General features: G+C 32.9%; 3 protein-coding genes, 1 non-coding gene and 1 pseudogene across 4 annotated transcripts; 4 read left to right on the forward strand and 1 right to left on the reverse strand.

The window, feature by feature from the left end:
* Positions 1–2,503: 2,503 nt before the first annotated feature.
* On the reverse strand, positions 2,504–2,913 carry LOC110418723 (defensin-like protein 19). Its single transcript, XM_021431523.1, has 2 exons — positions 2,844–2,913; positions 2,504–2,676 (listed from the first exon to the last, which is right to left on the reverse strand). The coding sequence occupies exons 1-2, from the start codon at positions 2,911–2,913 to the stop codon at positions 2,504–2,506; spliced, it is 243 nt and encodes an 80-aa protein (XP_021287198.1).
* Positions 2,914–5,211: 2,298 nt separating this feature from the next.
* On the forward strand, positions 5,212–5,304 carry TRNAY-GUA (transfer RNA tyrosine (anticodon GUA)). The gene is made up of 2 exons: positions 5,212–5,248; positions 5,269–5,304. It is a non-coding gene; the product is annotated as a tRNA-Tyr (tRNA).
* Positions 5,305–8,803: 3,499 nt separating this feature from the next.
* Positions 8,804–9,983, forward strand: LOC110418465 (uncharacterized). Its single transcript, XM_021431204.1, has one exon. It carries the CDS (start codon positions 9,143–9,145, stop codon positions 9,839–9,841), a length of 699 nt encoding a protein of 232 aa, XP_021286879.1. The 5' UTR covers positions 8,804–9,142; the 3' UTR covers positions 9,842–9,983.
* A 4,635-nt stretch (positions 9,984–14,618) lies between these two features.
* LOC110418490 (S-adenosyl-methionine 4-1-methyl-2-pyrrolidinyl-3-oxobutanic acid methyltransferase-like) lies at positions 14,619–17,034 on the forward strand. The gene is made up of 4 exons (XM_021431234.1): positions 14,619–14,726; positions 14,838–15,245; positions 16,216–16,479; positions 16,663–17,034. The coding sequence occupies exons 1-4, from the start codon at positions 14,652–14,654 to the stop codon at positions 17,023–17,025; spliced, it is 1,110 nt and encodes a 369-aa protein (XP_021286909.1). The 5' UTR covers positions 14,619–14,651; the 3' UTR covers positions 17,026–17,034.
* A 341-nt stretch (positions 17,035–17,375) lies between these two features.
* Positions 17,376–18,510, forward strand: LOC110418052 (protein HYPER-SENSITIVITY-RELATED 4 pseudogene; annotated as a pseudogene).
* The last annotated feature ends 2,675 nt before the right edge of the window (positions 18,511–21,185 follow it).

Below are 21,185 nucleotides of genomic sequence, written 5' to 3' on the forward strand. Positions count from 1 at the left end.
CGATAACAACATTATTTCGGCTTGATTCTAATAATTTGACACTACGTAATGACAGTCGGTTGGACATTTCGATATTTGTGTCATTTTGTTCAGCAGAATTTGCAGAAACAAGCCAGTCCAAAACCATCCAAGCGACAATATCCACCACGCTTGGCTTTCTCCCATCTTCTGCACTGATCGGCACAGTGGCTAGAAATTCCACACACCCCAAACCATGTCTGGCTCCGCCTTACACATTTTCTTGCTTCCGCCACCCTTACCTCTGCAAAATTCAATAAGTATCAAACACAGGAACATGGTGCTGTAAAAACATCAGAAAAATTACAATGGAAATGAAGGGGTGGATGTATCAATGATATATTCTAATTTTCACCGAGTCATATCATCCAGATAATTGCCATCTAGGAATGGGGAAATGGGGAAAGTACTAACCCTTGTTAGCAAGAAGGATGAGGATAAAGAAAATGGCAACTAAGTAAACAGGCTTGAGAGTCTTAGCCATGTTTTCTTTCACTTGTAGAGTTGTGATGTTCTCGGTGGCACAAGATTACGGATATTTATAGCCAATTTAGGTTCAGTTGATCTCTATCTACTTTGGTCAAAAACTTGCTTTGGAACAAGATTAGCATAACAATGAAATAAATAAACAAAAAAAGTCAGAACGTAATAATCTTGAGCACATGCAAAGAAGCAACAAATTCAAAGTTCTTCGTTTAAGTTTCAATTATTTTAGTTCTCACGATTTTACGGTTTCCTTGATTTTTGGGATTTGTATTCTCGGGGAAAATGTAATGCTCTCGATCATTGCTTTTTTCTCTAAAAGAAACAATTCAAAGCTAGATCTTAAGTCATCAACCCTTTTAATTCTCCCTCCTTAGTAATACTGGAAAAAAACCCTCACAATACTGGAAATCAAGCATGTTTGATCCAAGCAAAAAGCAAGACCATCCAGCCATCGGAACACATGATAATCACATTCACTTCTTTGAACCTTATTTTGCTTGCTAAATAAAGTAAGTATTTGAGAACATGACTGGTGGCGGATCTAGGATTTTATAGGAGAAGTGATTAAAGAGCAATAAGGTTAAAGAGATCAGGTCGATTAGAAACAAAAAAATTAAATCATAATATAAAATTTCATTAATAATTTAAATATTAGTTTTAAATCCAAAAATAAAAGTAAAATAATAAATAAATAAATAAATCCGTGTCAATGGTATTGACAATCTTTTTCCCAAATAATTCTTAAAAAAAAAGAAAAAAAAGGAAAACAAGTTTTAAACCTCAAGGGAAAAAAAATGATTTACCACTATTCCAAACTAATATATTTTACTTGTTTAAGGGTGGTAAAATTATGCATTTACTATTTTATATACATAAAAATAAAAAAATTAAAAATTAAGAAGTGATGTCTTTTACTGACAATCGAATGCGAAGTTTTAAACTCAAAATTATCTCTAAGTAATGTGCTTGCCTTAATGTCTTAAGGTAACTCACGTACCTCGTCCAAATCCAACCAATAAATCTTGATAATAAGATAAATGAATTAAACATATTATACTTAAATTTTTAAAAATTTATATTTTTTATACAATAAATTTAAATATATATTATTTTTTAAAATGTGACTTTTACTAATCTCATTATCAACATATCATTTCAAGTCTCTAGTTTAAACAACATGAAACTCTCATCACATAAACGGTCACTCTGAATAAAAGTAATCTGAACGATTGTCAAAATGACTCTGCTACTCAAAAAGGCTTTGGTGGTATCTCATACATTGAACCTGTTGAGCTTACCCCAAACCAAAAGAAAATAAGTTTGATCATTAACCGACCCTTGGCAGACTAGACAAAAACTTCTGCCACTTATTCTCTGAATAAATCGCCTATAATGAACAACAAGCTATAAACAATCAGACATCAAGAGAGCAGCCCAAAAACCCCGTATAAAACCGGAATCAAGAAAACAGCCCAGCTTAAACCAGCATCCTTTGAACATGTACTATATTTTTAAGGTTAGTTTTGAACTTGTAACATATATAAGTCGACCTTACTATAGTCGTTGCCAAATAATAGGATAGGTGTGTGGTTAACTCGGAGTCTTACGATAATAATTAGTTGCATTGACCGATAGAACGAGAGAAAATGATTTGTAAATTCAACGTTCTAATTTAAAGGTTCAGGGTTCAATCAAAATAATGTTAGTGGGGAAAAGGAAATGAGAGAAATTAAGCATGCAGATATCCATCAAAAGCTACTTGGTCGCCATTGTGCTAAAAGTTTTTATCTAGAAAATAAGATAAGCTTCCATTAATGGTGTACAAAACACTGATCTGACACCAAGTACAAGAGGCAATGACAACAACAAATAGGAGTGGGAGCACATTGTTCGGTTTCAACAGAAACCATTTCTTATTAAGAAGTACTAGAAGCTAGATTTGACTCATGAATGCAGTAACCCACAAGGGATAATGTCGGCCAATGTTTCTGCTTAGTGACTAACAATTGACATAGCAGAAGCAAGCAAATCCAGGCCACTGCCAGTGGCAAGCACCATGCTGTGCTTTCTCCCATTTCTTGCACTGGCGGTCACAGTTTTTTGTCTTGATACAGGCGCCTGTCCATGTCTTGCTGCGCTTTTGGCATAATTTTGCTTCTGCCACTGGCATTTCTGTAAGCATACAAAAATAATAATCTCCTGTTAGAAAGCCTCTAGTCTAAATATTTCGAGTTCAGTTCTTTTTTCCTATCAATTATAAGATGAACAAAAAGAAGAATTAATTAAAAGAAAAAAAAAACTATGTATATAGCCTGGGATCAAATATATTGAATACCCACCCCGATTTGCAAGAAGGATGATGATGAAGAAGAGAGCAAAGAAGTGAACAGATTTAAGAGACTTAGCCATGTTTTCTTGCTTGTGCCAAAGAATGAGGATGTTAGGGCTATTTATAGGAGATGTTAGTTGATGTTGATGCAAGTTGTTTAAAGGACAAGACAAATGAACTTCATAAACAAAGATGGTATAGCCTATCATCTTCAATTGCAAGTTTACTCTTCCGAGATCTGGACTTAATTTGCTTCTGATGTCAAATGTAGCTACTATATTTTAGTAAGGTTGACTTCAATACTGCTTTATTTATGCCGGCTCCTGGGTGAAATGCCACAATCTTGTTAATTTACTTAACTGATAACTTCATCTATCCTTCTCATCCGATTTCAGGGAAGGGAGCAACCAGTAATCTGCAAAAAGTAAAAGGCTGTGATGGTTTTCTTCCTCTTCTTCTAGCAAAGCAAGAGATTGATTTATTAGGAGACAGGCAATAATTACAACAACTGAGTCTGGCAAACAACAATTTCACACCCTGAAGCAAAAATCAAAGCCTGAATTGACTCCAGAAAAAAAAAATAAAACAGCAACATCACCCACCCATCCAAAAGAGTAGACCCCGATGCAAGACAACACTCATACATACGTAAAGTTCTTGTGTGTGTAATCATCTCATCTTATTAGTGTATTATTTGAGGCGTGTTAAGGAGTTCTTTTATTGATTTTTGTATGTGTACTTGTACTTCTTTTTCTATCATTTATTGCAATTTAATTAGAGAAAAAAGGAAAAAACAATTAACGTAATTGGCTATCGATTTTCAAGTACTCCATATAGAATTCCTTTTGACTGATAATTAAGCATGGGTATTGAAAGCTATGCTTTTGGTACATGATTGTCATATTCACCAGAAGATCATCTTAATTACTCGATCATATTAATTTTTGTTAAGCATTTATTCCATGCAAAACATAGTCAAAGTTGAAAATAGCATCACTTGCTATATATTTGAACCCGAGTATAAGCTAGATTTCAATTCATGAAGAACCTATGAAACAGTGAATAATCTCATGCATTTTATCATGAGGAGATACGATATCCCTTCGATCATGGGATTTTTGACTTGTAGAATTAATCAACGATCAGGCCAGTTTAAAGCTCAAGTTCCTAGTTTTATACTTCCTATATTTATCTATTTCCACTGAAATACATCTAATATTTATATCAAAATTATCCAGTCGTCTTGGTGCAATGTATAAAAAAAAGGTTCACATAACATAGAAGTCAAACTATATTGCTGTCTAATGGTATTTAAATAACTCATCATTTTGAGCTAAAACTATGCATTTCCTTTTGGTATGAATGCTAAAACTAATTGAAATGATCAGTCATAAAAGAATTTTTATTTTTCTTACTATATTTGCATCTCCGTAGGAAAATTTGACATTAAATATTGATAATCTAAATCCTAAAATACCCTCACTTGTATCTAAATCACTGCATCAAATCATTGAAAACTCTTTCAAAAGTAGCCACATCACTCCTGAAATTACAGTTTCTATTTGTTTCCTTATTTGGGTAATTAAGCATTCTTCTTGCTGAAGTTTCAAACTTACTTCTCCCACTATGTATTTTAAATTAAGTAATGCATGATATACTTATATCTTTTGTTTCAAAAAAAGAAAGTGAAAGATATAACAGAAATATGTTAGTATTAATTTATGTTGTTAACATTTATCATGAAATAATGAAAATTCAATGATAATATTGTATTGTCAAGATAGCTCTTGTAAATTGTTTATGGCAGACTAGAGGTTTGGTCAAAGACTCAAAGATAAGAAGGTAGATGCAAGATTGCTTGAACTCAATATTTTAAGCTTTGATTAGGATAATAAGATCTAATCGACAAAGAAGATTTAGATCTAACCAAGAAGGGTTTTCTTGGAGAACCTGGTAAGCTCATGCATTGCCTCTAATTAATCAATTTTATCACTCGAAAAAAGAGTGTTGAAACCCAATTTTCAAAAGATGAGATGTTTTGATGTAACATGGTTTCTCTTGCTGTCCTGCCAACAACACCCTGTTTTTTAAGATTGTGGTTTATACTTTAGACTACTAGTTCACAAGTGTTGTTTATCTTTTAAAAAGAAGTCAACACAAAAAGAAAATGATAAAAAGAATTATCCTTCCAATTAACTTTATCATGGTCTAATCAGAACCCTTATGTTTTAATAACTTTCCACCAAGACAAGCAGGTAAAAGAAAGCTTACAAACTAAACCTCAAATGCAGTGCATAATCTTGACCTCAAATCAACAAATAAAAATAATTAAACAGTGTATGTTCAACTATAAAATTCATGATGCTTGCTGAACAAAACCGACCTTAGCTCAGTTGGTAGAGCGGAGGACTGTAGTGGGCATAGTCTAACAGCTAATCCTTAGGTCGCTGGTTCGAATCCGGCAGGTCGGATTTTTGCCTCTGTTTTGTAAATTTTAATTTTTCCTGTCTATAAAGAAAGGGAATCAAGGAAAAAAAGAAAAATCTTTGTTCCCCATAAAGAATAAGAAAAGAAAGGATTTATTTTATTTGTTTACCTTTTTGATGTTCCTAAATAAAGAGAATCAAATTAAAAGGAGCAGAGAGAAATTAGTGGAATCCAACTCAATAATCAACGAATCCGACTCGTTTGATTTGGTGGCTGTGGGCATGTAAGCAAACCAAAGGCATAATAGTTTCTCATCCGCTATTAATAGGAATTTTAAGTTGATTCTTGCTCCCGTGTTATTGAATCAGCTCCCACTCCAACCGGATAGGAATCAATTTACAAATTCATGAACAAGAAAGAAAAGAGTTTGATGTTCATTCAAAATTTATAACTTAATCTAATGAATCATATTGGATTTTGGGGTTTCTCATTTGTTTTAGATTTCATTTACACTTCACATGATTTTTACATAACATTTTATACTTTTTTTTATTCTCACTTACTTCTGTATATATAAATTCTGTTTTTAAAATATTTTGGTAATTTTATTGAATAAAATTAAAGATGTAACTTTGTTTAAAAATAAAATTTATATTAAAATTTACTTGAAAAAAATTAAAATTATTTAAAATTTGTCTTCCTTTGCATATTCTTTAAAGCTTTTCCAAGAAAGAAAAGTTCCATTAATTACTTAAAAGAAGGGTTTACCTTTTAATTAAATTCTTAATTCAAGATTCGAATTGTCCTTATTTTATGAATTGACTATTTTATTTATCTTGATAGCATGAATTTATGCTCCAAAAAGGTCATGGTTTTGCCACTAGTTGGAGTGGATAACCTAAAATAAAGGAGCAACTGGATCCCGGAGGTCTAGCCCATTTGAGGCTAAAGACATCTTTCCCTGAAAGCCCAATCATTTATTAAATTCTTCTTCCAAGTGGGTTTTTATTTTTTATTTTTTATAATAGTCCGAAACTATTAGTTTTTGTTTAACACTTTATTTTTTGGAAAAGAAAATTTCCCTAATAGGACAATCTACTAACTATTCTTGTTGAGTAATGTGGCTTCTGATTTTTCAAAGGTCAAGCTTAGTATGAATGGTTTTTGTCGATTTCTTAGACTTAATATGTACATGTATACATATTTACGTACATGAATTATGATACAATGTTCCAAAGAAAAAATAATATCATATTATCGATATCAAGAGTAAAAAATACCCAACAAAGTTCAGAAAAATACATTATTTTTCATGTCCTTAGAAAAAAATAAAAATATTTGAATTTTTAATCTTAGTCATCTTAAAATTAAATTGTAAAATCAAGTTAATTTGGACTAACTTCCTCTCCTTCTTCCCTCTTTAAAATCGATGCCAATTTGGTTTTCATGTAAGATCAAAAATTGTCATTGCTAGTCAATTATACTATAAAATTTAAAGTTTGTCATAAGACATAAAAAAACTTATAAATATTCAAAAAAAATAAATAAATTTTTATTCATTTATTGTATTTAACCAAACTCTTACTCTTTTATTTTAACTAATGATATTTAATCAATAATTAGTTATAAGAACTAAATAAAAATATATAAAATTATATGAATAGGTAATTGAAAAATAAAAATTTATTTAAATTATTTAAAGGTTTTTTTAAAACATTATGTCTTAAATTTTCTCTAACTCTATGTTAAAAAAAGAAAAAAAAAGAGAGAGCTTTTCACTATATAATTCAACTAATAAAAGATCATTATAATACTATTGCCAATAGATAATTCAAAATTAAAAGGTAAATGAGATTATTTGCTTTTGAATTTTTGATGTATTGTTCCTATTTATAACCGCCTCCATTTATTTTGTTCCTTAAAGTATGGCTACTTTATGTTTTACTAAAAAAAAAAAGCTATTATGTGTCAAGTGCACAATGGATGAGATTAACCATCTTTACTCCTTTTCTCACTTTTCTAAGAAAAAAAATAAAATAAGAAACATTTAATGTCTCCATCAAATCGTCCTTTTAACATAAAAACCAGAAAAGAAGACAAATTAGTTTTGGTGATTAAAGCTATGCTAAAACCCAAAAATACACAAATGCCGCGTGGCATCAAACGAAAGTGAAAAAGGGTGGTCTCACTCTATGATTGGTTGGTCCGCGGCACAGGGGAGTGAATAACTGAACGCCAGTTAAAGGTTAAAAGTTTTTTGAAGAAGGAAGCGAACGAAAGCAGATATTACGTGGCAAAGGCTTAGCGAGTAAGGAACGGGCATGGGAATCTTGTTCATGGTGCCATATCGTGTCTGCGGTCGCCGCGTGGCTGAACAGTACTAGACAAGTCATTGTCAGCATTTCGGGTTTTTAGTTCTCTGCCACCTCTCCCGCTCTTCCTTGCAAATTTGCAATCATCAATGCGACTTTTTTTTCTTTTTTCCACAGAGGAAAGAAAGGATGAATTGTTAGTTACAAGACGACAATTGTCAGTTGTTAGTGTTATGAAACTTATTTAAAAAATAATAAAGATAAATTTTAAAAAAATAAAAACTTGGGTGACTCGATTAATTTTTTTTAAGTTGACAAGATGAAATAATTCTTTAATTATTAAATATTTAAAATATAATAAAGCCTCTCTTAATGATTTTTAAATTAGTCCAAAACTCCTTTTATGTCTTCTCTCAATAACTTTGCACAAATATTAATTCATGGCTATTCTAGTCTCATTTATAGCAAAAACAGAGTTTGAAATGTTTTTTCTTTCAAGTTTTCAAAAGCATTACATAGCTTCTAAAATTTACAAATATACTTTTATGATACAAAATTTAAAATAAAATGAGATTAGGATTAATTGTAGAATAAGAAATTTAAAATTATATAACTATTTATTATTGTACACAAACTAAATTTATTCAAATAAGATTGTAAATTCTAATCAACACAAATTTCACTTCAAAATTCTCATGAATGATATTTTTGGTTTAATTAACTAAATTAAAATATAATCACTATTTCGTATGGAAATAGAACTTTAATTTATTAATTGCCCATAGAAGTTAATTTTTTAATTATATAATTATAATGAAATATATTTTGTAGGGATCTGTTTTCTCAGAAAAAGGCAAAGTTTAGCCGGAATAATTAGTCACTTTCTTCCCTAGCAATCGCATTCATGGTTCTTGCTACTTGTAGTGTTCCTGACAGGCTAGTTGTAGTGTGGGAAAAAAACAAGAACATTCAAGACTGGTGATAGTACAAATTAAAGTACCCTGGGACGGGTGAGAAAAATACAGATAAAAAAGAGAAATAAACTGTGGAAAATCAAAACCCAGAACCAGCATATTTTCCAATAAAGTAAATGGAAGGAATATTAATGTGTCTTTCCTTTTTCAAAGAAATTCAATAAAAGAGAGAGAAAAAGAAAAAGATGGAATATAAGAAAACAACAAAAAAAAAAAAGAAAGGAAAGGTTCATATGCCTCAAGCTCTATAAGTAGCAACCCTACACAGCTTTAAGTATTCAAGAACAAAAATATTCCCTGCCCGAAGAGGAGAGTAGAATTAATCCATACAGAACTAACAGAGTAGTTAATAGCTCACTCTGTTTCATCTGTTTTTGTCAATTCTCACTCCTCTTTTGCTCTCTTTTTCCATGAACTTAATCAGCAAATTCTTTTCAGCATCTACTATGTTTATAGTAGCTCGCTTCTCTTCTCTACCCAAGAGAGACAGTTGCTGCTAAAGCTCCCATATTTAAACAATTCTCTTTGGACTGAGAACCGAAAGAATTAGTCCTCCTCCTCCACCCCCTGATTTTCTCTGCTTCCTTCTTTTGTAAATGGATACATTTGACATAAAACTTGAGAAGAGAAATGCAATCTTGAAGCATCGTCACTTGTACAACATAGCAAACTGGCTCAGGTTTGTTGAGTTTTGTGTTGTTCTGGTCTTGATCTCCAGGTTTACAACTCAGCTGCCGGTAGCTGTTAAAAATTCTGGCGAGTACGTCCGGGGCTTGTCAGTTGTTCTTGTGAGCCCTCGCTTTGTGTTCATCGTCGGGAACGTGATAGTCATCACTCTCTTCGCAAAAGCTGGGCAGTTTTCAGCTCAAGATTCTACTGCAAAGAGTTCAGGAACCGATCTTTACCAAGAATTCGTTGAGAAAAGTGAGAAAAGTCAGGCAATTCATCGATATGGAATCGAATATAGAGAAAAACAAAGCAAGAAGAGTGTAGTTGAAGAGAAAATAGTTTGTCTCAATGTGCATACTTCAAAGGGAACAAAGCATTACAAAAGAAGTCAATCAGAGAATCTCAAGCGGGTGAACTGCAATGAAGCTTGCCAGCAACTCAGGCGATTGGAATCAGAAAAGTACAGAAAACACAATGATTCTGATCAGACAATGGTGAAGAGTTCATATCCTGAAGATGGAATGAGCAGTGACCAGTTTCGCGATGCGGTTGAGGCTTTCATTGCCAGGCAAAAAAAGCTTTTAAGGGAAGAAGAGTACACGGTGATTTGGCAAGATTTAGAGTGACGAAGCAAATCCTGGTTCTCCCTTTTCCTGTTTTTACGATTGTTTTTAGTCTTTTTGATTTTGCCTTTCCTTTCGTTAGCCTATACTGCTTTGTACATGTTTAATTGATCATCAAATCCAATGAGATATATTCCTATCAAAATCGTTTTGCTCCAGAGTTACTTAATAGTAATATATTCGGGCTTGAAACTGTGATGCTTGCCTATGCAACAAAACCAATCTAGACGTCAGAAAACCACGAACCTGAACCTCAGTTAGACTGCTGTGAAAGGCAAAGGATTATTCTGTTTTGGATTTGCAGATATTGTCCTGAAAATGGGATTTATGCAGATAAGAAGAATTTCCAGCCGTTTATACCACTCACCCTAGTATATGCCCATATGGCATCATGGTTTAGGAATGTATTCTAAAGTTTGTTCTATGAAAATTCTATCCTTTAGATGCTGAATTACCGTTGGAGATATTCGAATTTCAAGTCACAGAACTAAGCGTGAAGCTGAACAAGCAAAGTAATGTTTAGTGTTTTTGATTGGTGAGGCCTCTATAACCTTTGCACAGTACTAATCCACCAGGAAAAAGCAACTTTAATCTTTTCCTTAATCCTCAAATCAACAATCCAAAACAAGGCTGATTTCTTTTACTCTGGGTGAATCTTGAATTTGGGATAAGAACTGCAGCTGGTAACGGTATGTACGCCAGCTGGGTTTAACTCGCGTTTTGCCATGCTGGGACTTGGGAAAGGTTGGTTTGAGCACAAATTCTAAGTTCAAAAACCCATCAAAGATTCATGATTGTGTCTTCCTTTTTTGTTTTGGATAAATATCATAATCTTGTCTGCCCACTTGGATTTGATTTGTGCCCATCAGCACTTAAACAATAATAGGTAACATTTCTAATTCAGTTCTCCGTTGGCTATATCCGCTTGGCCTGCTTAAAAGAAATCTTATTCTGATAATTTGCTTCCAAACTCAATAATTCAGATGAATGCCAGTTTCCTTTTGTGCTGCTCATTAGCAGCTTGTAGAATTATCAAAGCTTCATTTTAAGTACATAAATATTGATAAAATGTAGAGGAAAGTACGATGAAAATGCAAATTTGGTTTTCCTCTGATAATTTGTACAGAAAAAGTGACCAATTTGGCTGTTGGCTCGTTAGCTGAAAGGATAGCACTTGGAAGGAAAGGTGGAGCAAATTGCTGTAAATGTCTTGACTTCTTATTGTCTCCTAACACCCCCACCCCACCGGAAAGGAAAAGATGGGAAGAAGTGTTCTCTTTATGACAAAGAAAGAGCAAGAAGACAACATTCTATTGACCTCCTTCCCTTCTTCCCTTTTATTTTCTTCTTCATTTCAGGATGAAACAGGAAAAGTCACAAAACAAAGACTTGAGATTCTAACGCCACAAGACAAAACATTGGTCGTTAGAATATGTTATGATAACGGCCTCAACAACAGATCGATTATACAGCCAATATAAGCAGAAACAAGTCGAATAATTGGGACAATATAAACTTTAAACTGTAAAGTCATTCTGTTTCAAATATTTCCGAATCAAACCCACAGATTCGTGGACCTCCCAGGCCTTTATAAATGGAGCAGAGCCCACCAAACGATCTGCTATGGGTATTACTCGAAGAAAACCTTATTCAGGTGTTCACATCCTTTGCGGCCGAGGAACGAACCCAAATATTGCAAGAAAAATTGGTGTAGGAGCCCACCAAGCAAAAGGCGTAGATGTCTAATTTAATATTACAGTATTTACACTTCAATAGTCGGCCGCAGTAAGTGCTTCTTCTGTCTCAAATCCTTTTGAGTGCAAAAGATTGAACAATAAAGTAGGACTAATTGTCAAGGCCAGTTCAAGACAAGATGTTGGTTGTTAAAACCATAATCTAACAAATTAATAAATAACTAAATTAGCACTCTGCAGTTACAGTTGCTGTTAATATTAGTTTTCAATTCCTGTATCATCGGATTACTTGATTGGTTTATCAACTAGTCAAATTCTTTTTGAATAAGATTGTGTTGCTTTCTTGATGCCATCTACCCCTGCTCTTGTCCGAGCGTGGGCACTAGAGGAAGAAGACAGGACAGAAGATTTCTGTTCACTCCAGGATTAGAATTCGGTGGGGAAAGGAACCGCTCCTCCTCTTAACCTCCACATGCAATTATGCAAGTTGTCTGCCTAGCTTCTCACAGGCTTACCTTCTTAGACTATGAGATTACATATATGACATAATGGGAGTGATGAAAGCAACTCAAAATTATAAATACCTTCAATGAAATCAACTTTAAACATGCAACTTGCATATGCAACGTTTAAAAAAAATAAGAAATGGGAAAGCTCCATTGAAACATGCAAAAGCCACTCTAAGTTTTATATCATAAGATCCCATATGATTCCTTGCTTCTGCTCAGATGCAATGTGAAACCTGTTAGTTTTAAGACATTTTAATTTTGACAGCAACCTCGTATTGGTAGTTGAAGTACTAAAATAACTGAGTAAAACTATGCAATCACCAAATGATAACAGCATCAATCCCCCACCTCCCTTTTCTTTCCCCCCCCCCCCCCGAAGACCACATACATAGACTTAATTTGCAATACAAAAATCAAGGCTCTTAATTAAGGTTTTTTATTGACAGCTTCTTAAATGAATATTTTTGTCATTTGTGTTAACGTTTTAAAAAATAATTTTCAAAAATAAAATGTTTTGAAAAATATCTCTTTTTATAATTTTAACTATTTTAACCAAGTTGAATAAAATTATTCTCGATGAAACCTCCTCATATTCAAGTGCACACGATATTACATGTTATGTTGAAAAAAATATTATTATACGTTATGTACAAAAACATGTTACATGTCATAGTTAAAACAAATTGTTATAAGCCATGCTGACAAAAATTATTATTTTTATACACTATGTTGAAAAAATATTATTATTACACGTCATGTTCAAAAAATTTTTGCTCCATTTTAATACTTAAAATGTTGTTGTTACTTGTAAACCAAAACTTCAAATCCTCTCAACTCTCTTTATTTTTTTTTTATGATTTGGAGACGATTAAAGTATTTGTAATATGGTTTTATAAATCAAAATATAAATGTTTTTATTTAAAATACTTATTTCAGCTAAAATAAAAAAAAATTCTCTTTGAATTATAAATTTTAAAATTTTGAGTTTATTGGTATTTATGTTCCAAATGATCCAATTAAAAATTATTTCAAATATTTATAATCATTTTTATCATTTTAATTTTATTTAAAACACTTAAAAATTAAATTTTCTAAATACCCATCTATCTCAAACACGTCAAAATCATACTTGACATCTTGAAAGAGTGAGAGAGAAATTAAAAATACAATAGATAAATATGGAAGAGAAAATCGATAAAGTTATCAAGATAACTATTTCTCACAATTTTCTCAAATTAATAATCACAGGGCTTGATTGTAGAAGAAAAAAATGGACTCTTTCAAACTGCCATATCATATGTACAGCCACTGCAGAAGAAGTTATATTAAGAAAGTGACAAAGACAGAGGGATCTTTCACTCTGCAAAGACTCGTGGCTTTCGATGTGGATCATTGGGACAGTGCCTAAATAAAGAAAGCTGACACAGCGGCCTGGATAAGGCGGCGAGAACAGAAATAATTGCTAAAGACACTAAAGCAGTCGACGAGTACTTGTTTCAGAGGTTTAGCAAAGATGGAGGCACACGACTATCAGTACATGATACATCGACTTAGCAATGTCTTTGACAAAGAAGAATTTAACTTGTACTTCCATTTGCTGTCAAAATGACGTACCATCAACTTAATTAGTTCTAATGTTCACACACAGAAACCAACAATCTTGTATGAGATAATTTTCTACCTACCAAAGCTCTTGGGTTTCTCGTAATCAAGGGCTTATTAGCACAAGTTACATGTTTTGCAATTTTTTAATTTAATTTATTGGAGGCTTTTTTCCCCCTTATATATGTTATGGTTCATGATTCATGTGATTCTTTTCTTAACTAATTGGAGAATGAGTATTCCTCTCCAGGTGTATTTGCATGTACAGGTATTTAAATGATTCTCTACTATAATCCTTTGCATATGAATGCCTCTCTACTATTATCCTAATTTAAGCATTGGCAAGTGATTTACAATTCCTTTAACTTGATTTTTTGTGTTTTTTTTTTATTGATTCACACACAACTGGAAATTAGCATATAGCTACTACCTCTACGGAGTGTTACTGTCACATGTCATTACCCTCTTCCTCATAAACGCGCTTATAGAGGTGTGCAGCACACTTGCTTACAAAGAGCCCAAGACTTCCCGTTTCTATCCGATGTGGGATAGAGTTACTTTTCTCGTGACACTCTCTCCCACCAGATTCCTCGTTGCTGTCGGCCACCCTGCCTACCCTTAGTCCCCCTAGACCCGGGTGCTTGGCGTGAGTCAGACGAGGTTCGATCCGCTCTGATACCACTTGTTACTAGGTCATTATCCTCTTCTCCATAAATGCGCTTATAGGAGTGTGCAGCACACCCATTTACAAGTAGCCCAAGACCTCCCGTTCCTGTTCGATGTGGGATAGAAACACTTTCCTCGTAACACTACTATATAGTTTCCAAATTAAAAACTTAATTATTACTTTCTAAATTTGATAATGACCTATTTTATTTAATTATACGCAATGTGGAATAATACTCCAAGGGGGTATAGCTAGGTGTCTATAAATACACGCAAACACATGCAAAAGCAACCAAGGTGTGGAAAGAAGAGAAGAGCTTTATTCTATTTCTTATAGCAACAATGAAGGTAGAGCAAGTCCTTCGCATGAACGGGGGAGTGGGAAAAGACAGCTATGCAAACAATTCCTCTCTTCAGGTTACTGATCTCTCTACCCGTCTCATTTCATTAAGTTGAACATTTACATCAACGTTATGCCTTTTCTTAGGTATAAAAATTGGTATAACTAATACCTGTGATTTCTTCCAGAGGACTGTGATATCCATGGTGAAGCCAATACTTGGAGAAAGCATAGTAGAGCTTTACTGTGCAATGTTGCCAGAGTGCTTGAAGATTGCAGATTTAGGTTGCTCCACTGGACCCAACACTCTTTCAGTGGTTGCTGAGATCATAGACATCATCGATGAAACATGCCAAAGATTAAAGTATGCCCCTCCTTCTTTGCAAGCATTCTTGAATGATCTTCCTGGAAATGATTTCAACACCATTTTTAAGTCATTGCCAAGTTTTTATGAGAGGCTGGACCGAGAGAAAGGACATGAGTACTTGGGCAAGTGCTTCATAGCAGGAGCTCCTGGGTCTTTCTATGGGAGACTTTTTCCTAATAACTGCTTGCACTTTGTTCATTCTTCTTATGCCATCATGTGGCTTTCTGAGGTAAATGTCCTTTCTCATTTGGGCCTCCTAAAATAGTAAAATTCATTATTAAAATGATTAACAAAAAGGGATAGAGTTCAATCACCACCGAAAATTTAGGTCAAATAGTTGGTCTTTGGAAGTTTGGCTAATTAAGGATGAAGCTGGTAACAACCTCTTCCGCATAACATCAAGCGTAAAGAGGAAATATGCATATATATATATATATATATATATATATATATATATTTAATTAGAGACGAGTATTATTTGATTTTAATAATTTGATTTTAGTTTGATTTTCAAATTGAAAACCAAAACCAAAACCAAAACAAAAATAAAAATATATAATATTTATATTTATATTTATATAAAAGTTTCAACATATTTATATGCAACAAACATATGTTTCTTTAATTTAAAGATGAATATTATAAAAGGTTTTTTTTAATTGTTTTTGAGTAAACTTTATATCTTAAATATGTTGCAAGCCTATATAATATGTACTACTATTTATTTATATTTATGACGCTACAAATTAGGTTGTTAATTAGTAGCATATAGTTTACACTATTGTTTTGTGTTTTAATTTAATTGTTTGTCAAATACAAACTTGAATTTCGGACTCTTTTAAATCTTAATTGATTTTAATATTAAAATTATGAAAAAAAAAAGTTAGCTTATTTCTAAGGCCCAAAATCAAACCTAACCAAATTATTCAGGTTTAATTAGGTTGGTTTCGAAAAAGTTAAGAACCAAATTTTTGATTTGGTTTGGATTTATCTTTGAAACTAAACCAAACCAGTTTACCGCGGCCTCTACTTTAAATGCATCCTTTTCAGCCATCTCTGTCTCTATGCTTTTCATGCGCAGCCAAAATATTTCGTAATTCAGTTTTAGTAATTGGAAATCACTAATCTCATTCTTAGCCAATATTATTGGGAAATGTATCCTGCAAATATAGCAACTAGGAAACCATTGATGTGTACAGGCACCCAAAGAGTTGGGTACTGAAACGGGGCCAGCTGCATCCAACAAGGGAAACATTTGCGTGGCAAAAACGAGCCTCCCCCACGTGTTTGAAGCATACTTGGAGCAATTCAAAAGAGACTTCGCACTGTTTCTGAGGTGTCGTGCTGATGAGATAGTCCCTGGAGGCCGGCTGCTCCTAACTACCATGGGCAGCATCAGGAGCGATGATCCCCTTACCATCTGGGAATTTGTTGGATTGAAACTAAATGAAATGGTGTCCGAGGTACAAATTAAACTAAACCCATCCACTAAACTAATACCAATTGCATACTTTATTGACAGCAACCTCATTTTGTTAATTGAAGTACGCATCATGCGTCCAATTGGAAATAACATCATCAAAACTGACCTCTTTAATCAGTACTGACAAATAAATGGTTATGAGTATAAAAATTAATGATTACAGGGCTTGATTGAAGAAGAAAAATTGGAGTCTTTCAATTTACCGTACTATGCAGCTACTACAGAAGAAGTTAAGGAAGTGATTGAAGTAGAGGGATCCTTCACTCTGCAAAGGCTTGAGGTTTTCAATATGGATTGGGACGCTTACATAAAGAAAGCTGACAGCAACCTGGATAAGACAGCAAGAGCAGCAATCATTGCTAAGGACATTAGAGCGGTTGGTGAACCCATACTAGCTAGCCAATTTGGGGAAGACATCATGGACGATTTGTTTCACAGGTTTCAAGAGGATGTCCTTCAGTACATGGACGCACATAAATGTCAGTACATTAACATAGTTATGTCCTTGACAAAGATGGAAAATTGAAAGGTTAAAACGTGTCTGGAGAAAAAAAATTCATAAACCGCTACAACCACGTAGAGTCCGTGATACTTACATCTGTAATGGCAACATTGCAGCAAACCTAGTATTCGCTTTGAATTCCTCACACTATCATACTTAGTATACCTTCGAAGCAATAATATATTCTCTCTTGGACGCAAGAGATATTGTCATGTGATTAATCTTGGCTTGCTCATATTTTTGCCCTTTGATTAGGATTTGCTAAAAGATTTGCAGTTTCTCCGCTCGAAGATTAGCGGGCACTTCCAGAAAGTCTAAGCAAAGTCCTAATTAGCCTCCAAATCTCCAGGAATTGTTGGTCGATCTTAATGAATATGGAAGAAATGTAAATTAAGGCATCAATTACAAAGTTGGTAGAGATTATAAAATAGTGAAAGCGCATTATCTGTGTGAGACTAACGAATTTAGATGCAGCATAGCTGAGAACTGTGGGAAATGTTATCTAATATAGCGTACACAATTCATATGCCCTATGACTTTGCCACCATTAACTATTGTTTTTCTCGTGGTTTGAGTTTTCTGTTCTCGAACTCACATGATGACTAGATGAGCTTTATGGAACTTCAGAGTCAGAGGCGGAGCATGGCAACCAATAATCCTTGATCATCCTGCAAAATTTGAAACACTGTGATGAATACAGAGCTCAAGATGATAATAATGAAAGAGCTTGAGAGATTTCTGAAGAGGAAAGATTATTACTTAGGCATGGAAACGTAGGTATTTGTTATATGGTCCTCCTGGTACAGGAAAATCAAGCTTGATTGCTGCAATGGCAAATTATTTAAACTTTGATATTTATGATTTAGAACTCACAGATATTCAAACCAACTCTAATCTGGGGAGAACACTGATCGCTACTGGAAACCGAACAATACTTGTGGTTGAGGATATTGATTGCAGTCTTGAGTTGCAAGAACGAGAAGCTGAACCACGACCTGTTACTGCTCTCAGGACTAACATTGTAAGCCAAGTAAAGACATTTCAACTTCTTCGTAATCCTATCTCTATACTGTTTCTTAAGGCTTTTGAATTGCCTCTTTTATTATTATTATTATTATTATTATTATTTTCATACGTTACATTATCAGGATTTCTCAATTTCATCGACGGGCTTTGGTCAAGCTGTGGAGATGAGATGATCATCATGTTCACGACTAATCACAAAGACCGATTAGACCCAGCTCTGTTAAGCCCGGGCTGCATGGATGTTCGTATCCATTTGTCTCACTGCAACCCTTGTGGTTTCAACACTTTGCAGCCAATTATGTTGGAATAACTGATCACCCTCTTATCTCCACAACCAGAGAGCTCCTGGATGAAATATCCGTGACCCCTGCAGAAGTTGGTGAGCAGATACTAGAGAATGAGGATCCTGAAGCTGCACTGCAAGGCCTGATTGACTTCCTCGGAGCGAAGAAAACTGAACAAGCTGAAAGTTCAAGCTTGTGATAAATCATAAATAAACTAATTTATAATCCTCGCAATGCACAGCAGAGAATGTTTTGTATCATATTGTAAAATGGACGGTTTTTTTTACCTCTCAAAAATAACTTGTAATCAAAAATAATATTTTTTTACTTTTAATTATTTTTAATCAAGAGAAAAGATTTTTGAACAGTATTACCATTAATAAAATTTCTTTATATTCAAATTATATAATTTGAAATTTTAGTCGATTCAGAAATGACAATTGAGAAAAATGACAAGTGGTGCAGCATACAGAGGGGTTGTCGGGACTTTGCTTCAATTTTACATAGATGATGGATCAAGGCTCAAGATCTCCCCAAATGCGGCACTTGTTATGAGCATTGATTTCATTGCTTTTGTTGTCATTTTCCATATCATGAACAAGTTGTACATTATTCACAGGGGACTTGAAAATTGTAATAACATTAGCAAAATTAAGTTCCAATCTGTTGATTTTCAATTTATCTTTGATGGATTTGATTTCTCTCTCACTTCTTTATAATATCAATATATTTTAATTTTCTTTTACTAAAAAATAAATAAAATAACCAAAAACCTAATTATCCATTTTAGATAATATCTTTTTGTCCAAATCCATTTCATCAATGTTGAATAATTTTTTAATACATATTCATTTTCATGTCAAATTTGTTTTTGATTTTAAACTTTCATGTCAAATGTTTACCTTCAAGAATTTATGTCCTAATGAAATACAATGACAAAGAACAAGTTACAAATTATGTTTAAAAAATGTTGTTATTACATGATATATTTAAAAAATTATTGTTATAATTGAAAAAAATTGTTACATGTTTTAATTCTAAGAATTTATCTCAAAGTAAAAAAAAATTTCTTATTTTGCTTTCTAATACCTAAAAAAATTTTCAAAAATTTTTATTTTATTACGTTTAATTAAGTTTTTATATTTTTATTTTAAAACAAATAAATCTTTATAACTAACTATTAATTAACTATTATTAATCAAAATGCACACTTATCATTCTTATGTTACATGATATACTCCCTAGCATAACAGATAGTGATGTGGCTATATGACATTATCACACTCCATGCTAATACCACATAATATAAAAATGATAAGTTACGTTTTGACTAATGGCAGTTAGTCAACTCTTAGTTATAAGAGTCTATTTAACTCAAAATAAAAATATAAGGATATAATATAAAAAAACCTCTTAATTATTTAAAAAAATTCAAATAAGTCTTTGTACTATTATTTTAAGTCAAATAAGCTCATATGATTAATAATCGACTTAGTCAAAATGTCATTAGTCATTTTATATCGCGTGGTGTTGACGTGACACACTAGCATATCGTAATAAACGATGATGTGGTATACTGACATATAATAATTGATAATAACATGATATACTAATTTGACATGATAACATAATCATGTAATATTATTCATCCTTCAAATCTCATGTCAATATCATATAGATATAAAATGAAAAATAACATTTTAAATAAGTATAATTAGTCAATTATTAATTATAAGGACTTATTTGATCAAAAGTAAAAATATAATGCTTGATTGAACACATGATTAAAGAATAAAAACTTATTTAAATTTTTTCAAATAATTTAGAAAATTATTAAAATATTATAATAAATATAAAAATTTAATTAAACGTAATAAAAAATTGTGCCTTTTTTTAAATTTTCTTAATAGATGCTTTTTAAAACATTAGATCAAACAATAATGATTTAAACGTATATTAATGTGATTTGTCTTATTTATATTATATATATATATAGCATAAAAAAACTTGTGAAAACTGTCATTATCAAGAATTAATTAGAAATTCAATTAACTTCAATAATAAATACACCGTACTTTCATTTTAAAAAAAAGATTTGAATCGCCTTTTTTTTATATTAAATAAAAAAATCAATCTCAATTACTCAATTTCTGAACAAGAACGAACATCAATTTCGGTTTCTGAATTGACTAATTACTTTGAACCTTTTTATTGGATGACCAAAGTAAGTCAATGATGCTGTGGATCGTTTGCGGAAGTTCCTGCAATGGAAGAGCAAGAACGGTATCCTTTGACTCACCCGCCCTCTTCATAACAAGAAAGTCTCTTACTTTTTCAACACTTTGCTTCTTACTGCTCACGTTGTCACAACACCATTTCTTCACGTTTACATTGATAGCACATCAATACCCAGAGTTTCTTTCTTTTTACTCTTAAAAATTCAGCAAACCTTCCTTTTTTTTTTTAATTCTTCTTTTCATTCGATTCCCTAAGAAATAACAAAATGCCTTCAGTGCCAAAACCCACCTCTTTTTTCAATGGCACCAACCGACGCCCCTCAGCCAAGTTCATCTTCTCAGCCGCCGCATCAGTTGCCGCCACTGCCATGCTGGTGCGCTCCGTCGCCAAAGAATTTGTTCCTCACGAGCTGCGAGACTTCATTTTCTTGAAAATCAAGAGTCTCCTAGCCTCTCTGTCTTCGGAGCTCACGTTTGTCATCGAAGAATATTATGATGGTCTCAATCATAACCTTCTTTACAAGGCTGCAGGGCTCTATCTTGAGCCTGCAATCCCTCCTGACACGAAGAGAATTAGAGTAATCATGCCAAGAAAAGAAGGAAAGATTTCATTGTCCCTTGAAAAGAATGAAGAAAT

The sequence above is a fragment of the Theobroma umbraticum genome, unplaced genomic scaffold (genome assembly GCF_002168275.2).
Source record: "Theobroma umbraticum cultivar Fairchild unplaced genomic scaffold, ASM216827v3 scaffold_50.0, whole genome shotgun sequence".
Classification (NCBI taxonomy): Eukaryota; Viridiplantae; Streptophyta; class Magnoliopsida; order Malvales; family Malvaceae; genus Theobroma; species Theobroma umbraticum.

What these genes read in the sequence shown, in the direction of transcription:
- LOC110418723 (XM_021431523.1), bottom strand. Translation starts at nt 2,913, where the DNA reads ATGGCTAAGTCTCTTAAATCTGTTCACTTCTTTGCTCTCTTCTTCATC. An exon ending in CATCCTTCTTGCAAATCGGG is followed by an intron (nt 2,677 to 2,843) that starts GTGGGTATTCAA and finishes GTATGCTTACAG; the next exon opens with AAATGCCAGTGGCAGAAGCA.
- LOC110418465 (XM_021431204.1), top strand. Translation starts at nt 9,143, where the DNA reads ATGGATACATTTGACATAAAACTTGAGAAGAGAAATGCAATCTTGAAG.
- LOC110418490 (XM_021431234.1), top strand. Translation starts at nt 14,652, where the DNA reads ATGAAGGTAGAGCAAGTCCTTCGCATGAACGGGGGAGTGGGAAAAGAC. An exon ending in CCATCATGTGGCTTTCTGAG is followed by an intron (nt 15,246 to 16,215) that starts GTAAATGTCCTT and finishes TGATGTGTACAG; the next exon opens with GCACCCAAAGAGTTGGGTAC. An exon ending in TAAATGAAATGGTGTCCGAG is followed by an intron (nt 16,480 to 16,662) that starts GTACAAATTAAA and finishes TAATGATTACAG; the next exon opens with GGCTTGATTGAAGAAGAAAA.